Source organism: Bos indicus, chromosome 19, assembly GCF_029378745.1.
Source record: "Bos indicus isolate NIAB-ARS_2022 breed Sahiwal x Tharparkar chromosome 19, NIAB-ARS_B.indTharparkar_mat_pri_1.0, whole genome shotgun sequence".
Classification (NCBI taxonomy): Eukaryota; Metazoa; Chordata; class Mammalia; order Artiodactyla; family Bovidae; genus Bos; species Bos indicus.
The window spans coordinates 63,046,999-63,071,089 of NC_091778.1; the positions used below are offsets into that span (position 1 = coordinate 63,046,999).

At 51.3% G+C, this 24,091-nt stretch overlaps 2 protein-coding genes across 10 annotated transcripts in view; one reads left to right on the forward strand and one right to left on the reverse strand.

The window, feature by feature from the left end:
* ARSG (arylsulfatase G) overlaps nucleotides 1–24,091 on the reverse strand; it is a 104,248-nt gene that overhangs the window by 53,476 nt on the left and 26,681 nt on the right. For 7 of the 9 annotated variants that reach the window (XM_070774208.1, XM_070774209.1, XM_070774207.1 and 4 more), the window contains exon 2: nucleotides 2,929–3,595. In XM_070774208.1, coding sequence (XP_070630309.1) covers nucleotides 2,929–3,146 — 218 coding nt within the window. In that variant the 5' untranslated portion in view covers nucleotides 3,147–3,595. Of the gene's footprint in view, nucleotides 1–2,928; nucleotides 3,596–9,937; nucleotides 10,098–11,648; nucleotides 11,981–24,091 lie in introns of those variants that run through there. The other 2 variants (XM_070774204.1, XM_070774206.1) reach the window with 2 other exon arrangements.
* Nucleotides 12,094–24,091, forward strand: part of SLC16A6 (solute carrier family 16 member 6) — a 31,479-nt gene continuing 19,481 nt past the window's right edge. Inside the window, exon 1 of the mRNA XM_070774213.1 lies at nucleotides 12,094–12,228. The gene's annotated coding sequence lies outside the window, so the exon portion shown is untranslated. The remainder of the gene's footprint in view (nucleotides 12,229–24,091) is intronic.

The following is a 24,091-nucleotide window of genomic DNA, read 5'->3' on the forward strand; positions in this document are numbered from 1 at the left end:
TCTGCATCCTTTCCTCTTCCTGTAAGGACAGCAGTGGTTGGGTTGAGGGCCACTCTAAATCAAGTAAGACATCACAGAGATCCTTAACTAATGACATCCGCAAAGACCCTATTTCCAAATTTGGTCACATTCTGAGGCTCTGGGCAGACGTGAATTTGGGGCTGGTGTTTTGAACCCAACACAGGTGGTCAGCTGGTTAGGCAGTTGCCATGAAGAGCAGCAGAGGTGATGACAGGGCGCACCGGAGACAGCCAAGTGAGCATCCCGAGGGCCTCACCGGGAACCGGGAACCAGGTGGTGAGTGGAGACTGGTTCAACAGTAGAGGAAAGTGGACTGAACCATAAAGTTGGACCATGCAGAAGGCTGAGCACTGAAGAACTGTGGGGCTGGACAAGACTCTTGAGAGTCCCTTGGACTGCAAGGAGATCCAACCAGCCAATCCCAAAGGAGATCAACCCCTAATATTCATTGGAAGGACAGATGCTGAAACTGAAGCTCAGATACTCTGGCCGCCTGATGTGAAGAGCCAACTCACTGGAAAAGACTCTGGTGCGGGGAAAGACTGAAGGCAGGAGGAGAGGGGGACGACAGAGGACGAGATGGTTGGATGGCATCTGCGACTCAATGGACATGAGTTTGAGCAAACTCCAGGAGATAGTAAAGGACAGGGAAGCCTGGTGTGCTGCAGTTCATGGGGTCGCAGAGTCGGACACAACTTAGGGACTGAATAACAACAAACAAGTGGAAAGTGTACCAAAAACTAATCATTATCTATAAAATGGATAACCAACAAGGACCTACTGTACAGCACAGGGAATTCTGCTCAATACTCTGTAGTAACCTGTATGGGAAAAGAATCTGGAAAAGAATGGATATACGTGCATGTATAACTGAATCACTTTGCTATTTACCTGAAACTATCGCATTGTAAATCAACCATACTCTAATACAAAATAAAAGTTATATTTAAAAAAGAGTTGGACAAGACGAGCAACTGAACAACAACGAAACAACTAATTACACAGATGAGGATTAAACAGAGGGAGAAAACAGCTGAGGGCACAGAGGGTACCACGGCTGGTCCAGACAGGAGGGGCGCTGCGAGGCCCAGGGCAGGAGGGGCCCTGTGGAGGGTCAGGGCAGGGGATGGGCTGGGCTTGTTCGCTGCTCCTTTGAGTTCAGATTTTATCCTTAGGGTTACCAAACGCCTTTGAAAGGTTGGAAACAGGGAGACGTTTCTAGAAACTTCCTCTTGGCCAAGGGGAGGCGGATGGATGAGAGTGAGCGACATCAGATGCAGGGACCGCAGGGTCCCTATCTCAGGGGAAAGCTCTAAGCGTGAGGATGCTCGTGGGTGAAACTCCAGAGAAGCCCGTGTGCTGTCCCAACAAGCCGGCGGGGGTGATTCCCCACCAGAGGAATTTAACCTTGACAGATGGGATCTGGCCAGTCAGAGCAACATCCACCCAATAAGGAAAACCCAAAGTCTGGAAGCCTGACACTTTTTCTCAGTCTCACTTTCAAAGAGAGGAAAGCTGCATTGGAGCAAAAAATTTATAAACCATTGGACTGGTTCAGATACACACCCCTCTTCCTCTCTGCCGCCTTCAGAGTTCAGTGCGCCATAAATGGGCCATAAATCCTGTCAGCTCACAGTTAAGTCCTTTGACCTTTGTGTGCCCCACTGACTTTCAGCCACTCTCCAAAGGTCACCTTCTCCCTTAAACTTCCAGGCTGGGGTCCACACCCTCCCCCACAGACTCCAGAAACTCCTGATGCAAGCTCCTGGACTAGATTGTAATCTGTACTTTCCTTTCAACCTGTCTCCACTAAGAGACCTTAAGGGCAAGGATCTTTATCTTGTTCACCTTTGTGTTTCCACTTCCTAATATACACACACACAAAGTTAGTGTTATCAGAATTCCCTGAGCGGTTAGGGCTCAGTGTTCTCGCTGCTAGGGCCCTGAGTTTGATCTCTGGTCAGGGAACTAAGATCACAACAAGTTGAGGAGCACAGCCAAAAAAAAAAAAAAAAGTGTTATTGGATAGATGTATGCATAGATGGATGAAGGAATGGATGGATGAATGGATAGATGGATGGATGGATGGATGAAGAGATGGATGGATGGATGAAGGGATGGATGGATGGACAGATGAAGGGATGGATGGATGGACAGATGAAGCGATAGATGGTTGGATAGATGAATGGATAGATGGATGGATGGATGGATAGATGGATAGATGGATGAAGGGATGGATAGATGAAAGGGATGGATGGATGAATGGATAGATGGACAGATGGATGGATGGATGAAAGGATGGATGGATAGATGAAGGGAAGGATGGATGGATAGATGAATAGATGGATGGATAGATGGATGAAGGGATGGATGGATGGACAGATGAAGCAATGGATGGATGGATAGATGAATGGATAGATAGATGGATGGATGAATTAAGGGGTAGATGAATGGATAGATGAATGGATGGGTGGATAGATGGATGGATGGATGAAGGGGTGGATAGATGAAAGAATAGATGGATGGATGAATGGATAGATGGATGGATGGATGGATGGATGGATGGACAGATGAAGTGATGGATGGATGGATAGATTAATAGATAGATGGACAGATGGATGGATGGAGGGATGGATGGATAGATGAAGCAATGGATGGATGGATAGATGAATGGATGGATGGATGAAGGGATGGATAGATGAAAGGATGGATGGATGAAGGCGTGGATGGATGGATGGATGGATTTCTTCATGCTGCTGTACTGGCTGAAAAACCAATTCATCAATCAATTAATTAAATCAACATGGACCCAGCAATTGCTCTCTAAGTGCTTTTACACAGCCCCCTTCCCCCAGAGAGTCAGGGTAGGACATCCAAAGAGGCCCAGCCTGGCACCCCAGCACTCACCTCGTTCCTTCTGCAGCCATCCTGTCCAGGTTGGCAGTGTCCTTCGTGCCCGCCCAGTTGGCTCCCAGGTCACCCCACCCCATGTCATCCGCCAAAATGATCACGAAATTCGGTTTCTGGCCTCTTGTCTCCCCACTGAAGCTAAAATCCACAAGAGGATAAAGACATCCCAGGAAACTCAGCCCCACCAACCAGACCTTTAGGGAAAGCCAGGCCATGGTGATCGGGGAGGATTCCAAGCCTGTGGAGTGAGGCGGTGGGGGAGTTTGCCGGGAAGACACGGGGAGTGATGGGGATGCCTACAGGGATGTTGGGGGCTGCAGAAACGAGCAAGAGTCAGGAGCAAGAGTCAGGAGAAAATTCAAGAGTCAGGAGGCTCCAGCCCCAAACGAGGCCTTCTCCAGCCCAGCTCCGGGAGGCGGCGGGCAGTGTGTGGCCGTCAGACCGCTGTGTCAGCAGCTGCTCTCGGCCACTTGGAAAACGACCCCTCGGTTCAGGGCTGTGTGAGCCGGAGCACAGGCCGTGCAGCTGTTCGGGGCTCCAGCTGGCAAGTGTGGGACAAGTGCTCACATCTGTGAAACACCTGGACAGTCCAGAAGCCACAGTCCTCCCCAGTCGAGTTTCTGAGTTCCAGATGGTGGAAGGCTTCGTGTGTCTGTAAGGTTTCCTGAAAGAACAGAAATTGACAAGAAAACAGAGTTAAAACTGCCAGTGCAGCTGTGTTTTACTCAGTAGCTTAGGAAATAATCACTTTCCCATGCCAACACATGTTTTCCTTCTTATTCGAGTATTGAACGGGTTCATCAGTTTCTCCACCTGAGAATTAGTGATGCTAATAATATTTGCAATAGACTGATGATTACAGGGCTGGAATCAACATTAGGGATGATGTCTGAACCCGCTCACCATATAGGGGGGAATATTCTGGGGCCCCGTGTTCCAGATCGGGGGGCAAGAACCAGCACCCCACTCTGTGAAACACCAGTGCTCCCCGACTCCCACCCCATCGTGTTTCTCTGACTCACGAGAAACCAAGTGCAAACATGTCAAACCCATCAAGGATTCTAGAAGAAGGGGTGAGGCCCTTACTACCAAGACATGCTTCTCTCTAACAGTCGTGCTGTTCGAGTTTTGTGTGTTTGGGGTTTTTGTTGCTGTTTTGGTTTTTCGGCTGCACCGTAGTTCTCCTACCAGGGATGGAGCACCTGACCGCGTCCAGCACCGAGTCCTGACCACGTGGAATTTACTGGCATTTATTTGGAATTCCCAAATAAAAGAGCAGTATGGTTTTTTTTTTTTTTTTTTTGGTTGCGCTGTGCAGCATGCAGGATTGCAGCACCCAGACCAGGGAGACCCAGGCCCCTACAGCGGGCGCTCAGAGTCTGAACCACTGGCCTGCCAGGGAAGCCCCTCTGTACGAAGTTCTTGATAGAAAGTAACTGGAGGGAAAGGAAAGGAAAATAACTAAGTTAATGGTGGAATCTGGGTGGACAGTCCAGGGAGCTTACTGTAGGACCCTTTCCACTTTGCTGTACATTTGAAATGTTTCATAATGTTAGGAAAAAATGTCCAAAAAGCACTTAATGGAAATGTGTCCCTTTACATATTGACAATGTAATCTGTAAAAAGAAAATCTTAAATCAACCAGTGCTTCTCACATTTTGATGCACATACAAATCAACTGGAGAGTTTATTAAAATGCAGGTTCATTAGGTGAGGCTGGTACCTGGAAACTATATTTCTAATGTAGTCTTTGGATCACATTTTGAGTAGCAAGATAATTAAGGGAAAAAAAAAAAAATCAAGGACTTCCCTGGTGGTCCAGTGGTTAAGAATCCAGCTGCCAATGCAGGGGACACGGGTTCGATCCCTGGTCGGCGAAGATCCCACATGACGTGGGGCACAACCGTGAGCCGTGCCCATGAGCCACAACCGCTGAGCCACGTGCTGAACTACGGAAGCCCGTGAGCCTACAGCCCCTGCTCCACAGCAAGAGAAGGAACTGCAGGAAGAAGCAACACTCCGCAGCGAGAGAGCAGCCCCGCTCCCCACAGCTAGAGAAAGCCCACCCGCAGCAAAAGACCCAGCACAGTCACAACACACAAGAAACCAAAGAATTCAAGACAAAAAGGGAAGCATGTTAGTCACTCAGTCGTGTCCATTCATTCTTTGCTACCCCACGAACTGTAGCCCACCAGGCTCCTCTGTCCATGGGATTCTCCAGGCAAGAATACTGGAGTGGGTTGCCATGCCCTCCTCCAGGGGATCTTCCCGACCCAGGTCTCCTGCACTGCAAGCGGATTCTTTACCATCTGAGCCACCAGGGAAGCCACTAACAAACAAACAAAAAATTAAGATTCTGGTCCTAAAAGAAAATAAACCTAACTGGAGGTGATTAGCATAACTAGAGATGATTCAGCTTCCGTGGAAAAACACAAAAGCAATGAATCAGGTTGAGTTTTGAAAGACAGAAATGGAAGGTTATGCTTTCAACTGCAGGCTGCAAATGGAAACACAGAATAAAACCATATTACCCCTAGTTCACCTAAAAGCCCTAAATTGACTAGGTTGGTAAGGACACATAGACTTGAAATTCTGGATCAGATTTTAAAAGTCTCTATGGAACACCCAAGCTATTAAAGGAGAACCAAATTATAATATATGAAGATGCTACTAGGGCTGGGACTTCCCAGGTGGCGCTGGCGGTAAAGAACCCGCCTGCCAGCGCAGGAGGCGTAAAAGAGTGGGTTCTATCCCTGGGTCGGGAAGGTCCCCTGGAGGAGGGTGGGGCAACCCACGCCAGTGTTCTTGCCTGGAGAATCCCCATAGACAGAGGAGCCTGGCGGGCTACAGTCCATGGGGTCACAGACAGTCAGATACAACTGAAGCAACTCAGCACAGCACACACTAGGGCTGGGGTTTTGAGAGATGCCATCTGTATCCCTGCCTTTGAGGAAGGAATGAACAGCCCACAGATCCAGCCAGCCAACCCAACGGCCAACCGGCTGGATGGGAGTGGCTGGAGGTATGTAAGTTCTGGAAGATCCAGATAAACTCAGGAGAGGCAGATATGCACTTCATCAAAATAAAAGGAATTCCAAGTCAACAATCATGGTCATCTGGAGGGCAATGAATCAATTGTTCAGAAATGCAAATTCCTCCTTTTTCCAAAAGGAAAGTTAATATTTCAGACTCAATTAGATTCAACTGGTCTTTGTTGACCTTGAGGCCCCAAAGACTTCTCCCTTTCTAGAAGAAAAAGCCTCTGCACAGGGAGCGCCCTACAAACACTTGTTGACTTGTCTCACGGTACTGGCTTCGGACCATGAGCAACAGTCAGAGGAAGCTTTTCTTCTTAAAGTCACTTAGCTTGGAACCCTAGAGCGCTCCAGTTCTTCATCCATAATCCATTTCAGAATGACCCAACACGAAACCTCCCAGGGAGTGGGGGAAAACCACTGAAGAAGGAAGTTAAAATTAAGGTGGGAACAGAAGTAAACAGATTGTCTTTCTTAAGAATTCTATGATAAAACATTCCTCTGAGGTTTTTCAAAAAGGGTCATTAGTCCTTACAATTTTTATAGAATGGAAATAAGCTAATTTAGCCAGTACACCATCCTTCTCCTCCACACCCACGCCTCCAGGGAGACATTTAATACTTTCCCCCACTTATTGTTTTTAACTAAAGGGAAAAAGCAAGTCAGACTTTCAAAGAACGGACTCCAAGCCACGAACCTTGATTAAGATCCAGGCTGACATTATGGAAAACAGTATGGAGGCTCCTCAGAACATTAAAAATAGAACGACCAGACAATCCCACAATCCCACTTCTCAGGGTATATCCAGAGAAGATGAGATTGAGATCTTGAAGAAATACCTGCACACCCGCCTTTGAAGTGAACATGGTGAAGTGAAGTCGCTCAGTCATGTTCGACTCTTTGCAACCCCAGGGACTGTAGCCTACCAGGCTCCTCCCTCCATGGGATTCTCCAGGCAAGAGTACTGGAGTGGGTTGCCATTTCCTTCTCCAGGGGATCTTCCCGACCCAGGGATCGAACCTGGGTCTCCCACATTGCAGGCAGACACTTTAACCTCTGAGCCACCAGGGAAGCCCACACCCACCTTTACTACAGCATTATTCACAACAGCCCGAGTATCCAGTGACGGGTGAACAGGTAGAGAAAATGTGCCGTCTGTATCACACACACACACATAATGGAATGAGTGGACCCTAAGAAGGAAATTCTTCTGCATTTATAGCAACCTGGATGAACCTGGAGGATATTCTGCGAAATGAAAAGAGCCAGGCACAGAAAGACAAGTATCTCCTGATCTCACATAGTGATCTCACTTCTATGGGGAATCTAACAAAGCAGAACACACAGAGCAGAGGGGGTGGTGGCTGCCAGGGGCCGGGGGCGGGGGAAGGGAGCTTGTCAAAGTACAAACCTTCAGTTATATGCAATCAACTTCTGAGCGTCTAATGTGCAGCACACCGAGCAGAGTTCACGAAACTGCACCGCAAACTTCAGATTCACTAACAGCAGACCTTCAGTGTCTCTACCACCAAAACAGTTTTAAAGGTGACCGTATGAGATGACGGATGTGTTGATTAGCTTGACTACGGTCGTCATTTTATAATGTATGTATGTATCAAAACAATACAGACAACAAATACAGTTCATGACGATGGACACGGACTTGGACAAACTCCGGGAGGTGGTGAGGGACGGAGAAGCCTGGTGTGCTGCAGTCCACGGGGTAGCAGAGCGTCGGACATGACTCGGTGACTGAACAACAGGCAAGTAATACGGTTTTCATTTGCCAGTTGTACCTCAGTAAAGCTGGGTTGTTCGTGCTTTTTTAAATATCCAAGCTGAGGTACCTCTCTGGTGGCCCAGTGCTTGGGACTCTGCGCTTCCAATGCAGGGAGCACGGGTTCCACCCTGGTCGGTGAGCGCGAAGACCCTACAGGCTGCATGTGTGTTGGTCGCTCAGTCGTGTCTGACTCTCTGTGACCCCATGAACTGTAGCCCACCAGGCTCCTCCGTCCATGGGATTCTCCAGGCAAGGACACTGGAGTGGGTTGCCAGGCCCTCCTCCTGACCCAGGGCTGGAACCCAGGTCTCCTGCATTGCAATCAGACTCTTCACCATCTGAGCCACCAGGGAAGCCCCACAATGTGCGTGGCAAGGCCGAAAAATAATAATAAGACATAAAAATGTAAAAATAAATATTCAGGCTGAGACTTTGAGCTCAGAGTCTTAGCTGAGGTCACCTTCCCCAATTTTCCTTATATATCACATTTCCCAGCTCAGAAGGGGGTGTGGTCACAGGCAAGGAACACTCCTGGGGGCTCAGGAAGACAGGGGGCGAGACTTCCCTGGTGGCCCAGCAGTTAAGACTTGACGCTTTCAACACAAGGGGCCCGAGTTCAGTCCCTGGTCAAAGAGCAAAGATCCCACGTGCTGCTCGGTGTGGCCAAAAAAAGGCAAAAAAAGAAAGGGGGTCTCTGGCAAATAAAGCCTTCACCCCTCCTTCCACTGAGTTGGAAGTTACCCGACCACCCTACTCAACAAACCGCTGCAAGGAAGGCCCATCTGTTCCGTCCAAGCAGAGCTCCCTGATGGTCCAGTGGTTTAGAGTCTGCCCTCCCAACACAGAGGTACAGGTAAGATCCCTGGTCAGGGAACTAAGATCCCGAAAGCCTCACGGCAGGGCCAAAAAAAAAAAGGCCATCTGGGATAGATCTTGCTGGGGAGAGCAAGAACCCTGCCTGTGTCCTCAGGCTGCAGGAGAGGGAACTCTAGCTGCTGATCCGTTTTGCGAGGGCCTGTGCTCTTCTCCGCGAGCCCCGGGGAAGCAGGGCACTGGACCTGCTAAGGCCTGGTGCTCTTTGGTTCCGGGCGGGCTGATGGGGAAAGGTGCTCATGACAAGGGAACGATGCAGTCTGTGGCCGGGAGCGCTGAGAGCCGGCGGAGGAGGCCACCTGAAGACGAGCTTTCAGTCCACACGCCGGCGGGAGGCCCGTCACCTGAGCCTGGCTCCCCGAGGGGCCCCGGCCAAGCGGCCACGAGAGGGCCTCGCAAACAGCTGAAACAACAAGACAGCCGGCGGCCCTATCTGGCAGAGGGCTCTGTTGGTTTTCCAAAGACAAAGCTTCGGATGAGCTGAGGCCAAGAAAGACAAAGGCCCGGGGGGTGTGATCTCTGGTTGCAGAGCTCTGTGGTTTCGTCCGGCAGGTCGGAACGCGGGCGGAGGGGGCGCAGGCTGCAGCTGCGAGTCACGCGGGAGCTCCCGGGGCACCAGCTGCCCACGTGTGTCCAAAATGATCCGACATCACCCATCGGGGGACGTGGAACGAGGGACAGTCTCGATCCGGGAGCTGTGCTTCAGCAGTGAATGAAACATGGAACCCACTGCCCGCCTGGCACCCCCGTGCTGTGGGCGGGGGAGAGGGTGGGAAGATCCCAGGGGGCGAGTCAGGGAGAGAACGAACCCGGAGGGGACCAGGAGTGGGCAGGCAAGCGGCTGTGGGTTACGGAAGGTCAAGGGCGGCCCCACTGAGGAGCGGACCCTTCCAGCGGCCCCGGGAGAGTAGCGCGCAAGACTCGCGGTTCTGGAAGGTTCTGCCAGAGAGAGCATAAGGCGGGGGCGGGTTAGCCCCACGCAAACAGCAGGACGAGGAGGGCGAGGGTGAGACGGCCTCTCCTGCGCCAGCGTGGGGTCGGAACAGGGTCCCCCGGGCTGCCTGGCTGGGGACGCGGTGCGGCGGGGAAGACGGGCTGAGGAGCCGAGTGCCAGCCCGGGTGAGTCCAGGTGGGACTGGCCGCCAGGTGAGGCTGCCAGGGGCCCAGGGTGCAGCACTAGCGGCGGGGACGTGCCCGCCCAGGCACCCGCCCGCAAGCCCTGGCAAGAGCACTGCCTTCAGTTTTGCCTCGCCCTCCGCCAAGCCCAGAGCCGGGAAGATGCAGCTGACTTGGCGGCCGGCGTCAAATGGTTCCTTACCGCTGAGCATGATGAACCTCCTCAGGGCTCCTCCTTGGTCCTGAGACCCCAACACGGTCACTCTGGGGCCGGCCCACGACTCCCTAGGAGTGTCTGTGGTGGGCGGGGGCGGGGGGGCTGCCCTGGTGGGCCAGTGGGACTCGGTTGGATCCCTGATGGGGAACGCTGCAAGCAGAGACCCAGTGCAGCCAAAATTAAGAGGAAAAAAAAAAAGGAGTGTTTGAGCGGGCGGGGCTGCGGTCTCAGTTCAACAGAGGATGCAAAGGAAAAGCTTCGTTTTCTGTTCTGTATTTTTCTTGTTTTACTGAGATATCACTGACAACGCACCCCTGTGGAAGTCTAAGGCGGGCAGCGTAAGGACTGGACAAACGTGTTCTGTGAAATGATGACCACAATATCTCTTATAGATACAAGTAAGAAAAGAGAGAAGAAAAACAAATGGTTTTTTCCTTGTAATGAGAACTTTGAGAGTCTTCTCTCCTAACAACTTGCAAATATTCCACAGGGCAGGGTTCCCTACAGTCATGTGTCATCCGCCTCATCCCCACGACTCATTCATCTTCTAACCAGAACAAAGGAAATCTTTGAATTCAGTTCAGTTCAGTTCAGTCACTCAGTCGTGTCCAACTCTTTGCAACCCCATGAATCGCAGCACGCCAGGCCTCCCTGTCCATCCAAACTGGGAGAGTAATTCCACTTAGAAGATTGAAAAAAAAAACTAAGGGACTTTCCAGTGGTAAGACTCCACGCTCCCAAAGCACAGGGCACAGGTTCAATCCCTAGTTGGGGAATTAAGATCTCAAATGCCACAACTAAGATTGAAGATCCCCAGCCCCAGTGCAGCCAAATAAATAAGTAGAAGTATTTTTTTAAATTTAAGCTTGAAGATGTCCAGCCAGACCCTGTGGCTGGGAACATCAGCTTCTGTGGCCCCAGCAATGCCAGGGGGCAGATGACACCCTGCCTGGCGTTCGGCTGGAACCACCTGCTGGGATCGGCCCAGCAGGAGACCACACGGCAGGAGCCAGTCTGGGAGAGCAGAGGTGACCTGAGGTCACACCTCTGAACACTTGGCAGGCCGCAGAAATTATAGCTGGGTCCTTGAACATAGGTCAGAAAAACAGAGAGTAGATAGACCTCTGAACAACATCCTTTCCCTAAAACTCTGTCCTCCACTGGGAAGAAAAACCATGAGGGGTGGGATCCAATGAAAAGGACTTTCATCAGGAGGGAGGGGACATAAATACACGGAGGGCTGATTCATGCTGATGCACGGCAGAGACCAGCAAAATACTGTAAAGCAATCAGCCCCTAATTAAAAATAAACTTTAAAAAAAATATTTTGTTAAAAAAAGAGAAGCAAAGGGCTTACAGTCAATTACCTGAAATCCACTCCCTTGAGGCCTCTTTGCCAAATGTTTAAGGACTTTTTACAAAGCAGTGTTTATCTATTACTTATCAAACTTTTCGTAATGGAACTTGTCAAACATACAAAAGTTGAGAAACTCACACATACCCGCCCAACATCTAAACTCAACAGCCATCAGCACAAGGGCGCCCCGCTTCATCCGTCTCCTCTCCCAGGCCCCCTCCCTCATTCTCCACTTACACTGCAGTATTCGCAAACAAATCTCAGATATCATGTAATCTCATCGACAGTCATTTCTCTATGCTTCTCTAGATTATAAGAACTGTTTTTACATATACTTACAGTTCTCAGTGAAGCCCCCTTTAAACGTAATGCAGTGATTTGTGTTCACCATCGAAAACCCAGGGAACGCTGCAATGTCCTCAGTCTCACCATTGGTTCTGGGTTTTCCTACAGTTTGTTCTGGACTCCCCCAGTGGCTCAGCGGTAAAGAATCCGCCTGCGATGCAGGAGCCACAGGACCCTTTGGTTCGAGCCCTGGGTCGGGAAGATCTCCTGGAGAAGGAAATAGCAACCCACTCCAGTGTTCTTGCCTGGAGAATTCCATGGACAGAGGAGCCTGGTGGGCTGCAGTCCATGGGGTCACACAGAGTCAACACTAAAGTGACTTGGCATGAACAGTTTGTTCTAATCGTGATCCAACAGAGTCCGTTCTGCACTGTGCTGCACTCACGTGTCCCTTCTCGTGTATATGCTCCTCCTCTCTCTTCCCTACAACGGATTTGTAATAAATTTGGTTGGTTGTCCTGTAAAATTTCTCAACTTTTGGATCTGGCTGATTTCACCTCCATGGTGTCACTTAAAATGTTTCCTGGAACTCTGTTCTGTTAATCTGTAGATCTACAAGTGAGACTAGATTCAGGTGAGTTTTCAACTTATTTTCTTATTCTATTTCTTGTTAATATTTTATTAATTTATTGGCTGCACCACGGGCCCTGTGGGATCTTAGCTCCCTGACCAGGGTTAGAACCTGAATCCCCGAGTCTGGAAGTGCAGAGTCTCAACCAAGGGGCCACCAGGGAACCCCTCAGGTGAGGTTTATTTTTTGGCAGGAGGGAGGCACAGGCCGCCCTTATACTTCTGTTTCCCCCAGTAAGACATCAAGGGAGTATGTATCAGAATTTCATTTTTTTCCTGTGTGATTTTTGCATGAGAAGAGGGAAAACTTTCTCTTAAATGCTACTAGAAAAGACCCTGATGCTGGGAAAGACTGAAGTCAGGAGGAGAAGGGGACGACAGAGGATGAGATGGTTGGATGGCATCACCGACTCGATGGACACGAGTTTGGGCAAGCTCTGGGAGTTGGTGATGGACAGGGAAGCCTGGTGTGCTGCGGTTCATGGGGTCACAAAGAGTCGGACACGACCGAGCGACTGAACAACCACCACCATGGCTGTCTATTTTTGTAGATTTATTTTCTCCCCGAATCTGCTGCACCTCTGCAATGAAACATGTGAGGTTTCATTATGGACTGAATGTTTGTGTCCTTTCAAAGTTCTTCTATTGGTGGGACTTCCCTGGGAGTCCAGGGGCTAAGGTTCTGAGCCCGCCATGCAGGAGGCCCGGGTTCAATCCCTGGTCGGGGAACTAGATCCCACCTGCTGCCAATAAAATTAAAAAAAAAGAGCCCATGTTTCGCAACTAAGACCTTATGCAGTCAGGTAGATAAATTCACGTCTTGGCGCCTTTCCCCTCGTTAGGACAAACTTGCAGAGTTGCCTTTGGGAGACAAGGCAGGTTAGATGAGGTCACAGGGCACAGCCCTCCTGATGGGATTCATGCTCTTGCAGGAAGAGTCAGGAGAGAACTTGCTCTCGCTCTCACAGATGGAGACACAGCAAGAAGGTGTGATGGCCAGAACCCTCCACAAGAGCCAAGTCAGCCAGCACCTCGCTCTTAGACCCCCAGCCTCCAGAAGTGAGAGAGACAGGCTCTGTTTTCTCAGTCACCCGGTCCACGGGGTTCACTGTGGCAGCCCCCGCCCACCCAGAGACTCCAGCTGTTTTATCTGAGAAGCTCTGAGGCTGAAGCCGGGGCAGAAGGAAGGATAAGCCCAAAACTTAGGGGAAAAAATAAATGCTCAGCTCAGGGACTCCCCTGGCGGCCCAGGGCTAAGGACCCGCCTTCACTGCCATCTGTCGCTGTTCAGTCCCCACTCCTGCCTGACTCTCTGAGGCCCCGTGGACTGCAGCACGCCAGCTCCTCTGCCCTGCACCATCTCCTGGAGCTCACTGCCACGGGCCGGGGTTTCATCCCTGATTGGGCAACTGAGATCGCAAACTGCGTGGTCCTGCCGCTCGTCCCCGCCCCACCCCCTGCAAAAAAAAAAAGTTCATTTCAGTGAAGTAGTTACTTGGCAAATCTGCCTTTTGTAGAACTGACTCTGGGGATGTGTTGACACTGACTGACTTTGCAGAACATGTGTCCAGGCTCCAGAAGAGTCATTCCTTTGCCGTGTGACTTTGGATAAGTTGCTGAATCTCTCTGGACTCCAGTTTCCCCACTTGCCTGAAAAACAGGACCACAGAAAAGTCCCTGCACCCCAAACCCAATGGTGAGCATGAAACAGCCTGACACAAGGGCTGCTCAGAGACGTGGGCCGTAATTCTGCCCTCCCCAACTGTGTTGAGGATAAAGAGATAACAGACATGAGAACATTCTGAAAAAAGCACCGTGCAAACCCGAGGCGTTACCTCAACGCCTGTTAAGCAAACCGATTGTGAGTACAGATGGTGAAATCCAGAATGCCTGCAGCTGCCGGCCGAGTCCTTGTCCTGACTCCGCTGCTGGATTCCGAACCCAGAAAAGGTAAAGGACACAGGGAAAGCAGTCGCGCTGATTGGCATTTTCAAAGCTCTGAACCGCAGTTCTGGTCACACAGTCCTACGGCTCTCAGGTCTATTCTGGGAAACCCTAGAGGGTCCCTCTGCCCCCGGCAGCCTCTGGCGACAGCCAGCGTGGCCTCAGGAGCAGGCGGCCGACCAACGCATGCGGCTCTGGACAGCAGAGCAGCGCGAAGTGAAGTCAAGACGCAGAGGGCATGTGAGGGGAACTGACTCTCTGCTGATGCCAATGGAAAGTGGGAATTACATAATGCCATTTGCAGCAACACGGATGCACCTAGAGAGCATCACAGTGAGTGAAGTCAGACAGGGAAGGACAAATGTCACATGATATCATTTATATAAGGGATAAGAAAAAAAAAGGAACACATGGGGCTTCCCGGGTGGTTCCGTGGTCAGGAATCTGCCTGCCAGTGCAGGGGACCCGGGTTTGATCCCCGGTCTGGGAAGATCCCCCGTGCTGTGCAGGAGCTGAGCCTAGGAGCCAGGTCGACCCAAGCCCCCGTGCCCGAGTGCCTGAGCTCCACACCGAGAGCCTGCTGCTAGCTGCAACAGAGAAACCGGCGCAGCAGTGAGGCCCTGACATGGCCAAACCGAGTGGACTTCATCAAGGGAACAAACGAACTCGACTGTGAAACCGAAGCAGAACAAAACCAGCCCACGGTTACCAGGGGTGAGGAGATGGGACTGACATGTACATACTGCTGCACATAAGACGGGCGTCCCTGGTGGCTCAGCTGGTAAAGAATCCGCCTGCAATGCAGGAGACACCGGTTTGATCCCTGGGTCGGGAAGATCTGCTGGAGAACGGATAGGCCGCCCACTCCAGTATTCTGGCCTGGAGAATTCCATGCACTGTGTAGTTCATGGGGTCGCAGAGTCGGACACAACTGAGCGACTTTCACGTATAAAATAGATCATCTACAAGGACCTACTGTAGAGCACAGGAAATGCAGTGCTCTGTAATGACCTATGTGGGAAGAGAATCTAAAAGAGAGCAGATACATGTCCGTGTATAATGACCCGATTCACTGTGCTGTATGCCTGAAACTAACACAACACTGTGAATCAACTATACTCCCATAAAAAATTTTTTTAAGTGGGAAAAGGAGTACCTCAAGGCTGTATACTGTCATCCTGCTTATTTAACTTATATGCAGAGTACGTCATGAGAAACACTGGGCTGGAGGAAACACAAGCTGGAATCAAGATTGCCGGGAGAAATATCAATAACCTCAGATATGCAGATGCCACCACCCTTATGACAGAAAATGAAGAGGAACTAAAGAGCCTCTTGATGAAAGTGAAAGTGGAGAGTGAAAAAGTTGGCTTAAAGCTCAACATTCAGAAAACGAAGATCATGGTATCCGGTCCCATCACTTCATGGGAAATAGATGGGGAAACAGTGGCTGAGTTTATTTTTTTGGGCTCCAAAATCACTACATATGGTGATTGCAGCCATGAAATTAAGATGCTTACTCCTTGGAAGGAAAGTTATGACCAACCTAGATAGCATATTCAAAAGCAGAGACATTACTTTGCCAACAAAGGTCTGTCTAGTTAAGGCTATGGTTTTTCTAATGGTCATGTATGGATATGAGAGTTGGACTGTGAAGAAAGCTGAGCACCGAAGAATTGATGCTTTTGAACTGTGGTGTTGGAAAAGACTCTTGAGAGTCCCTTGGACTGCAAGGAGATCCAACCAGTCCATCTAAAGGAGATCAGCCCTGGGTGTTCATTGGAAGGACTGATGCTGAAGCTGAAACTCCAATACTTTGGCCACCTCATGCGAAGAGCTGACTCATTGGAAAAGACCCTGATGCTGGGAAAGACTGAGGGCAGAGGAGAAGGGGATAACAGAGGATGAGATGGTTGGATGGCATCACCGACTCGATGGACATGGGTGTGAGTGGACTCTGGGAGTTGGTGATGGACAGGGAGGCCTGGCGTGCTGCGGTTCATGGGGTCGCAAAGAGTCAGACACGACTGAGTGACTGAACTGAACATTTTAATGTCAGAAACATCCAGAAGGACTAGCTGTCACCGACGCAGAGCCAGGCGCTCCCGAAGGAGGGCCCGGCTCTAAGATGTGAACCACACGAGGGCACTGCCCAGGCCGGTCCCCCAGCCCAGCGTGGATTCAATCTGTGTTTGCCAGAGTGCCTCTGTCTAAACTGAGCTCCGACCAAGCCCCCTGAAAGCTCAGCTCCACCTCAGCACTTCCCTAAACCCAGCCGACCTTCCCCGGCCTGCAGACTCTCACTTGCACGAGCGCCCTTGCTGCAGCGCCGCCTAAGGTGATGACCACATGTGTCCTCCCTGCTGAACTAACGAGTAAACACTTTGAGAGGGCGGGCCACATCCTCTGAGCTGTGGTTTTGTGGCCTGGGAACCTACTGTGTTTGCCAGTGCGCGTGGGTGATGGGCAGAGGCTGCGCTGAAGGAGGAGCAGTGGGTTCCCTGCTCCCGCCCCGCCCTGGACCCCGACCCAGCATCGAACTGAACTTCGGACGGCACCCCTGCTGGCTCACTGCCCAGAGTCCCCCTGCCAATGCAGGAGACGGAGGTTTGATCCCTGGGTCAGGACAATCCCCTGGAGAAGGAAATGGAAACCCACCCCAGTGTTCTTGCCTGGAGAGTCCCAGGGACAGAGCAGCCTGGTGGGCTACAGTCCATGGAGTGGCAAAGAGTCGGACATACAGAAGTGACTGAGCAGGCACGCATGCCAGTCATCTGGAAATGCGTGGATGCGCTGCTCCGACAGGGTTAAAACAACAGCTTAACCCTGCATTGCTCCCGGGAGCAGCAAGACAGACTGCGTGTTTAGACGAGACGGGGAAAGCCAGCATCTCCTTTTAGGCAAGAACAGAGCAGAGGAGCAGGTTTTCATTCCCCAGACTTGAGAACTTCAACGGTTATCCAAAAGAAGCCTGAGTTGATGGGGTGGTCCTGCACCCAGCGCCTTCCAACAACTCCAGGGAGATTGCATGACTCGCCACTGAGTCACAGAGTCTAATATGACAAGCATTTGATCCTGAAAGTGATGTGATTGAAACCACTTTGTTCAGAGAAACATCGTGTTGACAACCAAGTTAAAACTCAGCATGGACCCGCACCCAGGGATACATCAACACCACCCAGCATGGCAACCAAGCCTGAGACAACTCAGACCCCAGAGGCCCAGTGCCCGGCGGGGAGGCGACCGCCTGTCCACTCTCCGCCCCCCCGCACCTGCCTCTCATCCTCTTCTCTCTCCCTCCCCACCTCCGCCCTGAAGTCCTTGCAGGGTCTCTGCCACGTGTTTCAGGCTCCCCAAGCTCCAGCCTCCTCAGCCCCCAGCCAGGAGAGCCTCTCAAGCACAGCGCTGGACCGCCCGCCATCACACGCCGAGTCAGTTACCCTAGCAACACGGCACTGAGTTCCTCACGCAGCTACCCGCTGCGGCAGGTACCATCATTATTAGTACTATCCGTATTATTATTCCCAAGCTTCCCTGGTGGCTCAGACGGTAAAGAATCCACCTGCAACGCAAGAGACCCAGGTTCAGTCCCTGGGTCAGGAAGATCCCCTGGAGAAAGAAATGGCAACCCACTCCAGTCTTCTTGCCCAGGAAATCCCATGGACAGAAGAGCCTGGTGGGCTGCACAGTCCATGGGGTCACAGAGTCAGACATGACTGGAGCAACTGAGCACGCATGCCCACATCATTCCCTGTCCATGGATAAGCAGAGTGAGGTACAGAGGGGTCAGGTCATCCACCCAAGGGGACACTGCTGTGGGGGCAGACCCAGGATTCCAAGCCAGGCCCTGGAGTCCACGTCCACACACATGGCAACACTTATAGCAGGGGTCCCCAACCTCTGCGATCTGGTGCCTGATGATCTGAGATGGAGCCGCTGTAATAGTAACAGAAATAAAGTGCACAATAAGTTTAATCACCCGAATCATCCCCAAAGCATCCCTCCTCCCCGGGTCGGTGGAAAAACTGTCTTCCATGAAGCTGGTCCCAGGTGCCAGAGAGGCGGAGACCCCTGGGTCGAACCTCCCAGGTCCACAGCCCCCTGCCATGCTTCTCACAGTCCACTCCAGGGACGCGGCGTTGTCTTCTGTGGGGAGAGCTCATCCGTGAGGGCGGGAAATCCCATCTTTCTCGTCCTTGTATTAATGTGCTCCTTATTCATTGGCCTGAAGATGTTTCTGATGGAGCACCCTCTGAAAGAATGTGGAAGGGGATTTCCCCGGCGGTCCAGTGGTGAGGACTCAGCGCTTTCACTGCTGGGGGCCTGGGTTCCATCCTTGGTCAGGAAACGAAGATCCCACAAAGGGTGTGGTGTGGCCCAAAAACACAAAACAAATTCAAAAAATGTTTGGGGGTAAACAATAAACCCCTTCTGCGTTAACTCAAGCTGCCCTAGCAAAATAGCACAGACTGCGTGCGCGCGTGCAAGCTCAGTGGTGTCCAACTCCTTGTGACCGCGTGCACTGTCGCCCACCAGCCTCCTGGGTCCATGGGATTCTCCGGGCAAGAATACTGGAGTGGCTTGCCGTTTCCTCTTCCAGGGGGTCTTCCCGACTGGACCCATGTCTCGGGCAGTGGAAGGCGGGATCCTTACCCATGAGACACTTGGGAAGCGCAGGTGGCGTACATGAGAAACGTGTCTCCTCACAGCCCCGGGAGTGGGAGGGCTGCGGTCAGGGCGCTCCCAGCCCCGGAAGGGCCGTCCTCCCGGCTCGTCTCCTCGCCGCAGCTCCCCATGGCCTTTTCTCAGTGTGCGCTCTGACTTCTCTAACCCTCTTTTTTTGGCCATTCCCCTCAGCGTGTGGGATCTTAGTTCTCAGACCACGGATTAAACCCGTATCTCCTGCATTGGAAGCATGGAGTTTTAACCACTGGACCACCAGGGAAGCCCCTCGCTTCCTATAAAGCCACTAATTCCATCGTATGGGCCCCACCGTATGATCTAATCTAATGCCAATTCCTCTCAAAGGCTCCATTTCCAGGCACTATCGCCTGGGGTGGGGACCAGAGGGCGGGCCTGAAAGGGGAAGAGCACAGACATTCAGCCCCTAAAACCCTCATAGTTCTAAGGCACCTTCAATGCTTCATCACAGCTCTAAATAGGCACAAAAGATCTCATTTCAACTGTATTTAATAGTATTATCTGAACTATTAAACACTCTTGTCATGTATCCAGTATCACAGAAACACCAGAGCAATGTGAAAACCACCGTTTCACGTTTTTATCTACCTATTTATTTACGGCCATGTCACGTGGCTTGTGGGATCTTATTTCCCTGACCAGGGATTGAACCCGGCCCCAGCAGTGAAAGCGCCCAGTCCTAACCACTGGACCGCCAGGGAATTCCCACCATTATTCACTTAAAAATCACTTGGTTCTCATCAGGTTGGAAATTTTCTTTCATTTCACTCTCGTTTTTTTCAAAACTGCATTTCCATTTTATCGCAATACACTTGACCTTTATGTTCGAAAGTAGTTAACTACCTTGTCCTGTTTTGTGCTGCTTGTGCCAAGTCCCCTTCAGTCGTGTCCAACTCTTGGCGACCCCAGGGACTACAGGCTCCCAGGCTCCTCTGTCCATAGGACTCTTCAGGCAAGAATACTGGCCTGGGTTGCCATCCCCTTCTCCGGGGGATCTTCCCGACCCAGGACTCAAACCCTCATCTCTTAGGTCTCCTGCATTGACAGGCGAGTTCTTCACCAGGGAAGCCAGACTTTGTATATAAATTTAAATTTGTTTAATGCTTTGCTCCAAGTGTAAAAAAAAAAAAAAAACAACAAATCCCTTCTAGATTAAGCCACTGTCGTTATTACTGTAAGTCATTTATAATCAAGCAACATATATTATAAATTTTAACAGGTTATCATTAAGCACAAGATAACATTCTTGGAAATACGTCTTTAACAAGATGCACTTGGCGGGTGGGCCATACTGACTTGCAGAGAGGAGTCTTCCCTGACGGAACATTTTGATCTTCCCCCAAGAGGTGTTTACAGCTGGGGCAGCGCAACCTGGTGAGACCTTGGCTCTGGTTAAGTGAGAGAAGGCCCACTGCACAGGAATAAAGAAACACGGCACTGCGCCGCGGTGGGCTCTCACACAAATCAACTTAGAAAAGAGCTGATGTTCGGAAAAGCAATCCCCCCAAATCTGCACCTAGGAACATGTTTTCCCCTTGGCAAATCTTCAGATTTTTCACAAAACATGCATTTCTGTTTGAAGGTCACTCAGTTCAGTTGCTCAGTTGTGTCCAACTCTTTTCGACCCCATGGACTGCAGCACGCCAGGTTTCCCTGTCCATCACCAACTCCCGAAGCTTACTCAAACTCATGTCTGAGTCGGTGATGCCACCCAAGCATCTCATCCTCTGTTGTCCCCTTCTCCTCCTGCCTTCAATCTTTCCCTCCAGTGAGTCAGTTCTTTGCATCAGGTGGCCAAAGTATTTGAGCTTCAGCTTTAGCATCAGTCCTTCCAATGAATATTCAGGACTGATTTCCTTTAGGATGGACTGGTTGGATCTCCTTGCAGTCCAAGGGACTCTCGAGTCTTCTCCAGCACCACAATGCAAAAGCATCAATTCTTTGGTGCTCAGCTTTCTTTATCTTTCAACTCTCACATCCATATATGACTACTGGAAAGACCATAGATTTGACTATATGGACCTTTGTCAACAAAGTAATGTCTCTGCTTGTTAATATGCTGTCTAGGTTGGTCACTTGAAGGTCGCTGCCTTCCTTCAAACCATCAGATGGGTCTGGGTTGGGGGACTCCTATAAACCTCAAGATAAACCCAGTACCTCCACCTGAAAAATTAAGATTTCTAGAGGTTAAAATCAGTTACATTCTCTGCTGCCTGCAGAAGCAGATACTAAAAGTTTTAAAGGAAGAATTTGTGTCCGTCAAGGGATTTCCCAGGTGGTCCAGTGGTTAAGAACCTGCCTTGCAACACAAGGGACATGGGTCCAACCCCTGGTTGGGGAGCTGAGATCCCGCGTGCAGCCAGGCAGCTAAGCCCACAGGCCACAACCAGAGAGAAGTCCACGCACTGCAACTAAGACTCAACACAACCAAATAAGTAAGAAATAAATGTTTTTTAAAATAAAATTGTAAAAGTCTAAAAAAAAGACAATTGCGTCCATGGGACACACGTGGTTGGATCATGGGTGCCTGAGGCAGAGACAGGAACGGGGGAGACAGGGCGGCAGGCGGGCCACCAAGGTCTCCCCACAAGCCCCCTCCAGAGTCCCCTCTTCAGTGGCTGCTCTGAAGACCCAGCCCTTAAAGCAGGCCTGTGCCTCCCTGAGCTCCAGACAAGATTCCTTTCAGTCTACTTACCCCAAGTTGAGGTTCTCACGGGCTGGTAAATGCAGAGAGCTTATTTGCAAGCCAGGGTCATATCTGCCTAGCAACCCAACGTGAAGACTAGAAGGACTCGGCCTTTGGCTGGGACCAGGCAGGCCAAGTGCGCACAAAGGAATCTGTTCTCGTGCAAATGAGCCAAAGCCAGAGGGTAGAAAAGAGCCCTGTGGACCGCTCTCTGGAGCCAGCCCGCTTCCAGAGGTGCTGCGGGACGGGCTAAGAGCCTCAAGATAGCCTCGGCCCCAGCAAGTGAAGCCCAGGGCTCTGCTGCCGCCGGGTTACGACAGACACAACAGGAGGGGCGAAGGGGGCGCTGAACTCGGAATTTAATTTCCTGATTTTTCTGGTTCTGTACTCCAGATTCCAAAGGTCCTTTTGTTCAGGTCTAGCACTAAAGAGGGTTAGTTTTGTTTGGGGGGCAGTTGGTGGGGTAATTGATTTGCATGGTAATGCAGTGCTTTCCCTGGAGAAGAGGGAAAAAATGTCCACCCTTGGTCTCACTAGGATCCAGGGAACAAGGTGAAACCAGCCGCTAACCAGGGTGGGCAAAGGTCACAGGTTTGTGGCTGGCAACACCGGATAGAGGCTGGGTTCCCAGACACCCCGCTGCTATCCAAACACAGGTGGCAAATGTCATACCTGATGGGCTTTCGTTGCAAGAAAGCCAGCGTATCTGCACCTGGGCAGAATCCCTCTTGTGCTCTGTGCCTCAACCTTTCTCATCTGTAAAATGGGGATACGTGTCAACTGTAGAAGGCTGCTGACGGGCTTCCCGGGGGGCGCTAGTGGTAAAGTATTAGATTGCCCGTGCAGGAGACTCAACAGACTCTGGTTCCATCCCTGGGTCGGGAAGATCCCCTGGAGGAGGGCACAACAAACCACTCCAACAGTCAGAGCCTGGCGGGCTGCATCCATAGTGTCACAAAGAGCCCAACACGACTGAGCGCACAGACAGATGGGCATAAAATCAGACCACGCAAATGGCACCTAATACAGGGAACAAAGCAAAAGTGAAACAAAAAATGACTAATTGGTGGCGGTCTTCTGTCACTAAGTCGTGTCCAACTCCTTGTGACCTCACGGACCCCAGCACGCCAGGCTCCTCTGTCCTTCACCATCTCCCAGAGTTTGCTCAAATTCGCGTCCAATGAGGCGGCAACACTATCCAACCACCTCACCCTCTATCATCCTCTTCTCCTTTCGCCACTAACAGATACAATTAATATCAATAAAATATTATTATTATTATACTTATGCTCCTCCAAAAGCTAGTCATTTCATTTGGTCCAAGACTCAGATGTGATTTCCCCAAAGGTTCATTCGCCCCCAGGACTTTCTGCACTGTTTATCTAATTTTTAAAACCAGGAAGCTGAAGGACCGAGATCTTCTGTGACTTGCCAGCAGTCCACTCAGCTACATTAATGGACTGCTTGCTCCCTTAGGCTCCTAAGCAGGTCTCAGTACAGTGTGTGCTGTGTCATGTTGAATGTGGCATTTCCACACTCCGACAGGGCTGTGCCCTGACGCACTGTAACATCCTAAGTTTCAAGGATTATGTTTCCAGGCACTCCTGATTCAGCACTAAGTGCTTGCATGCTGGTGGTTAAAATCAGAGTCTAAATATCATTACATTGAAGTCTGAGAAGAACAACTCGAAAAGGATCCCCAGGCGGTTGGACCTGATAAGTCAGAAGTAGCAGTGATGAGAAGCGGTTACGGCGACTGAGGGCTTACCATAAGGCAGTCTCTGGGATCCGTACTTTACCGACATCACCAATCACGCCCTCCGGTTCTGGGAATACCACCACTGCCTCTACTCCATAGATTTAGAAATTGACGCTCCAGGAATCAGGCTGCCTCTGCAAGGCTGCAAAGCGCACCCGCGGTCCCCAGCGCACTGTCCGAGTCCCAAGGGAGCCCTGCGTCCTCATAGCCCGCCCCTGACCCGCGGGACCCGGACCCGAACCACCAGAGAAGACAGGCAGTGACTGCAGAGATGGGTATTAGGACTCGGACCGCCGACTCCGCCCGGCGGCGACCCTCCGTACACGCACCGCCAAATTCGGGTCTCCCGAGTTGCAGACATAAGGAGCAAGTTCTCCGAACCCAGACAAGGGAGCGGCCGGCGGGTGCGGGGAAGGAGGCCTCTGCTTCCCAGCAGGTCTCCACGAGGCCCCGCGGACGCGAGGTGGACGCCAGGCGGGCCAGCCTGGGGCCCCGCGGCTCCGAAACACACTGCTTTGTCCCGGCCACTCGTAACTGAGCTCGCAACTGAGGTTTCCCGAGCATCGTGTGCTGAATGCACTGTGACCCTGGGGTCGGGGCACCCGGACGGGGGCGCGCACCCCCTCCACGTCCCCGCGGAGCCCCCCGGGAGTTAGGCGGCCGCGCACCTGCGAGGACGCCGCCTCCCGCCCGGAGGGGAGGACGCGCGCGCCCAGGGCCGGGGATGCTGACTCAGCCCGGCCGCTCGCTCACATCCCCGGAGCGCCACGCGATGCT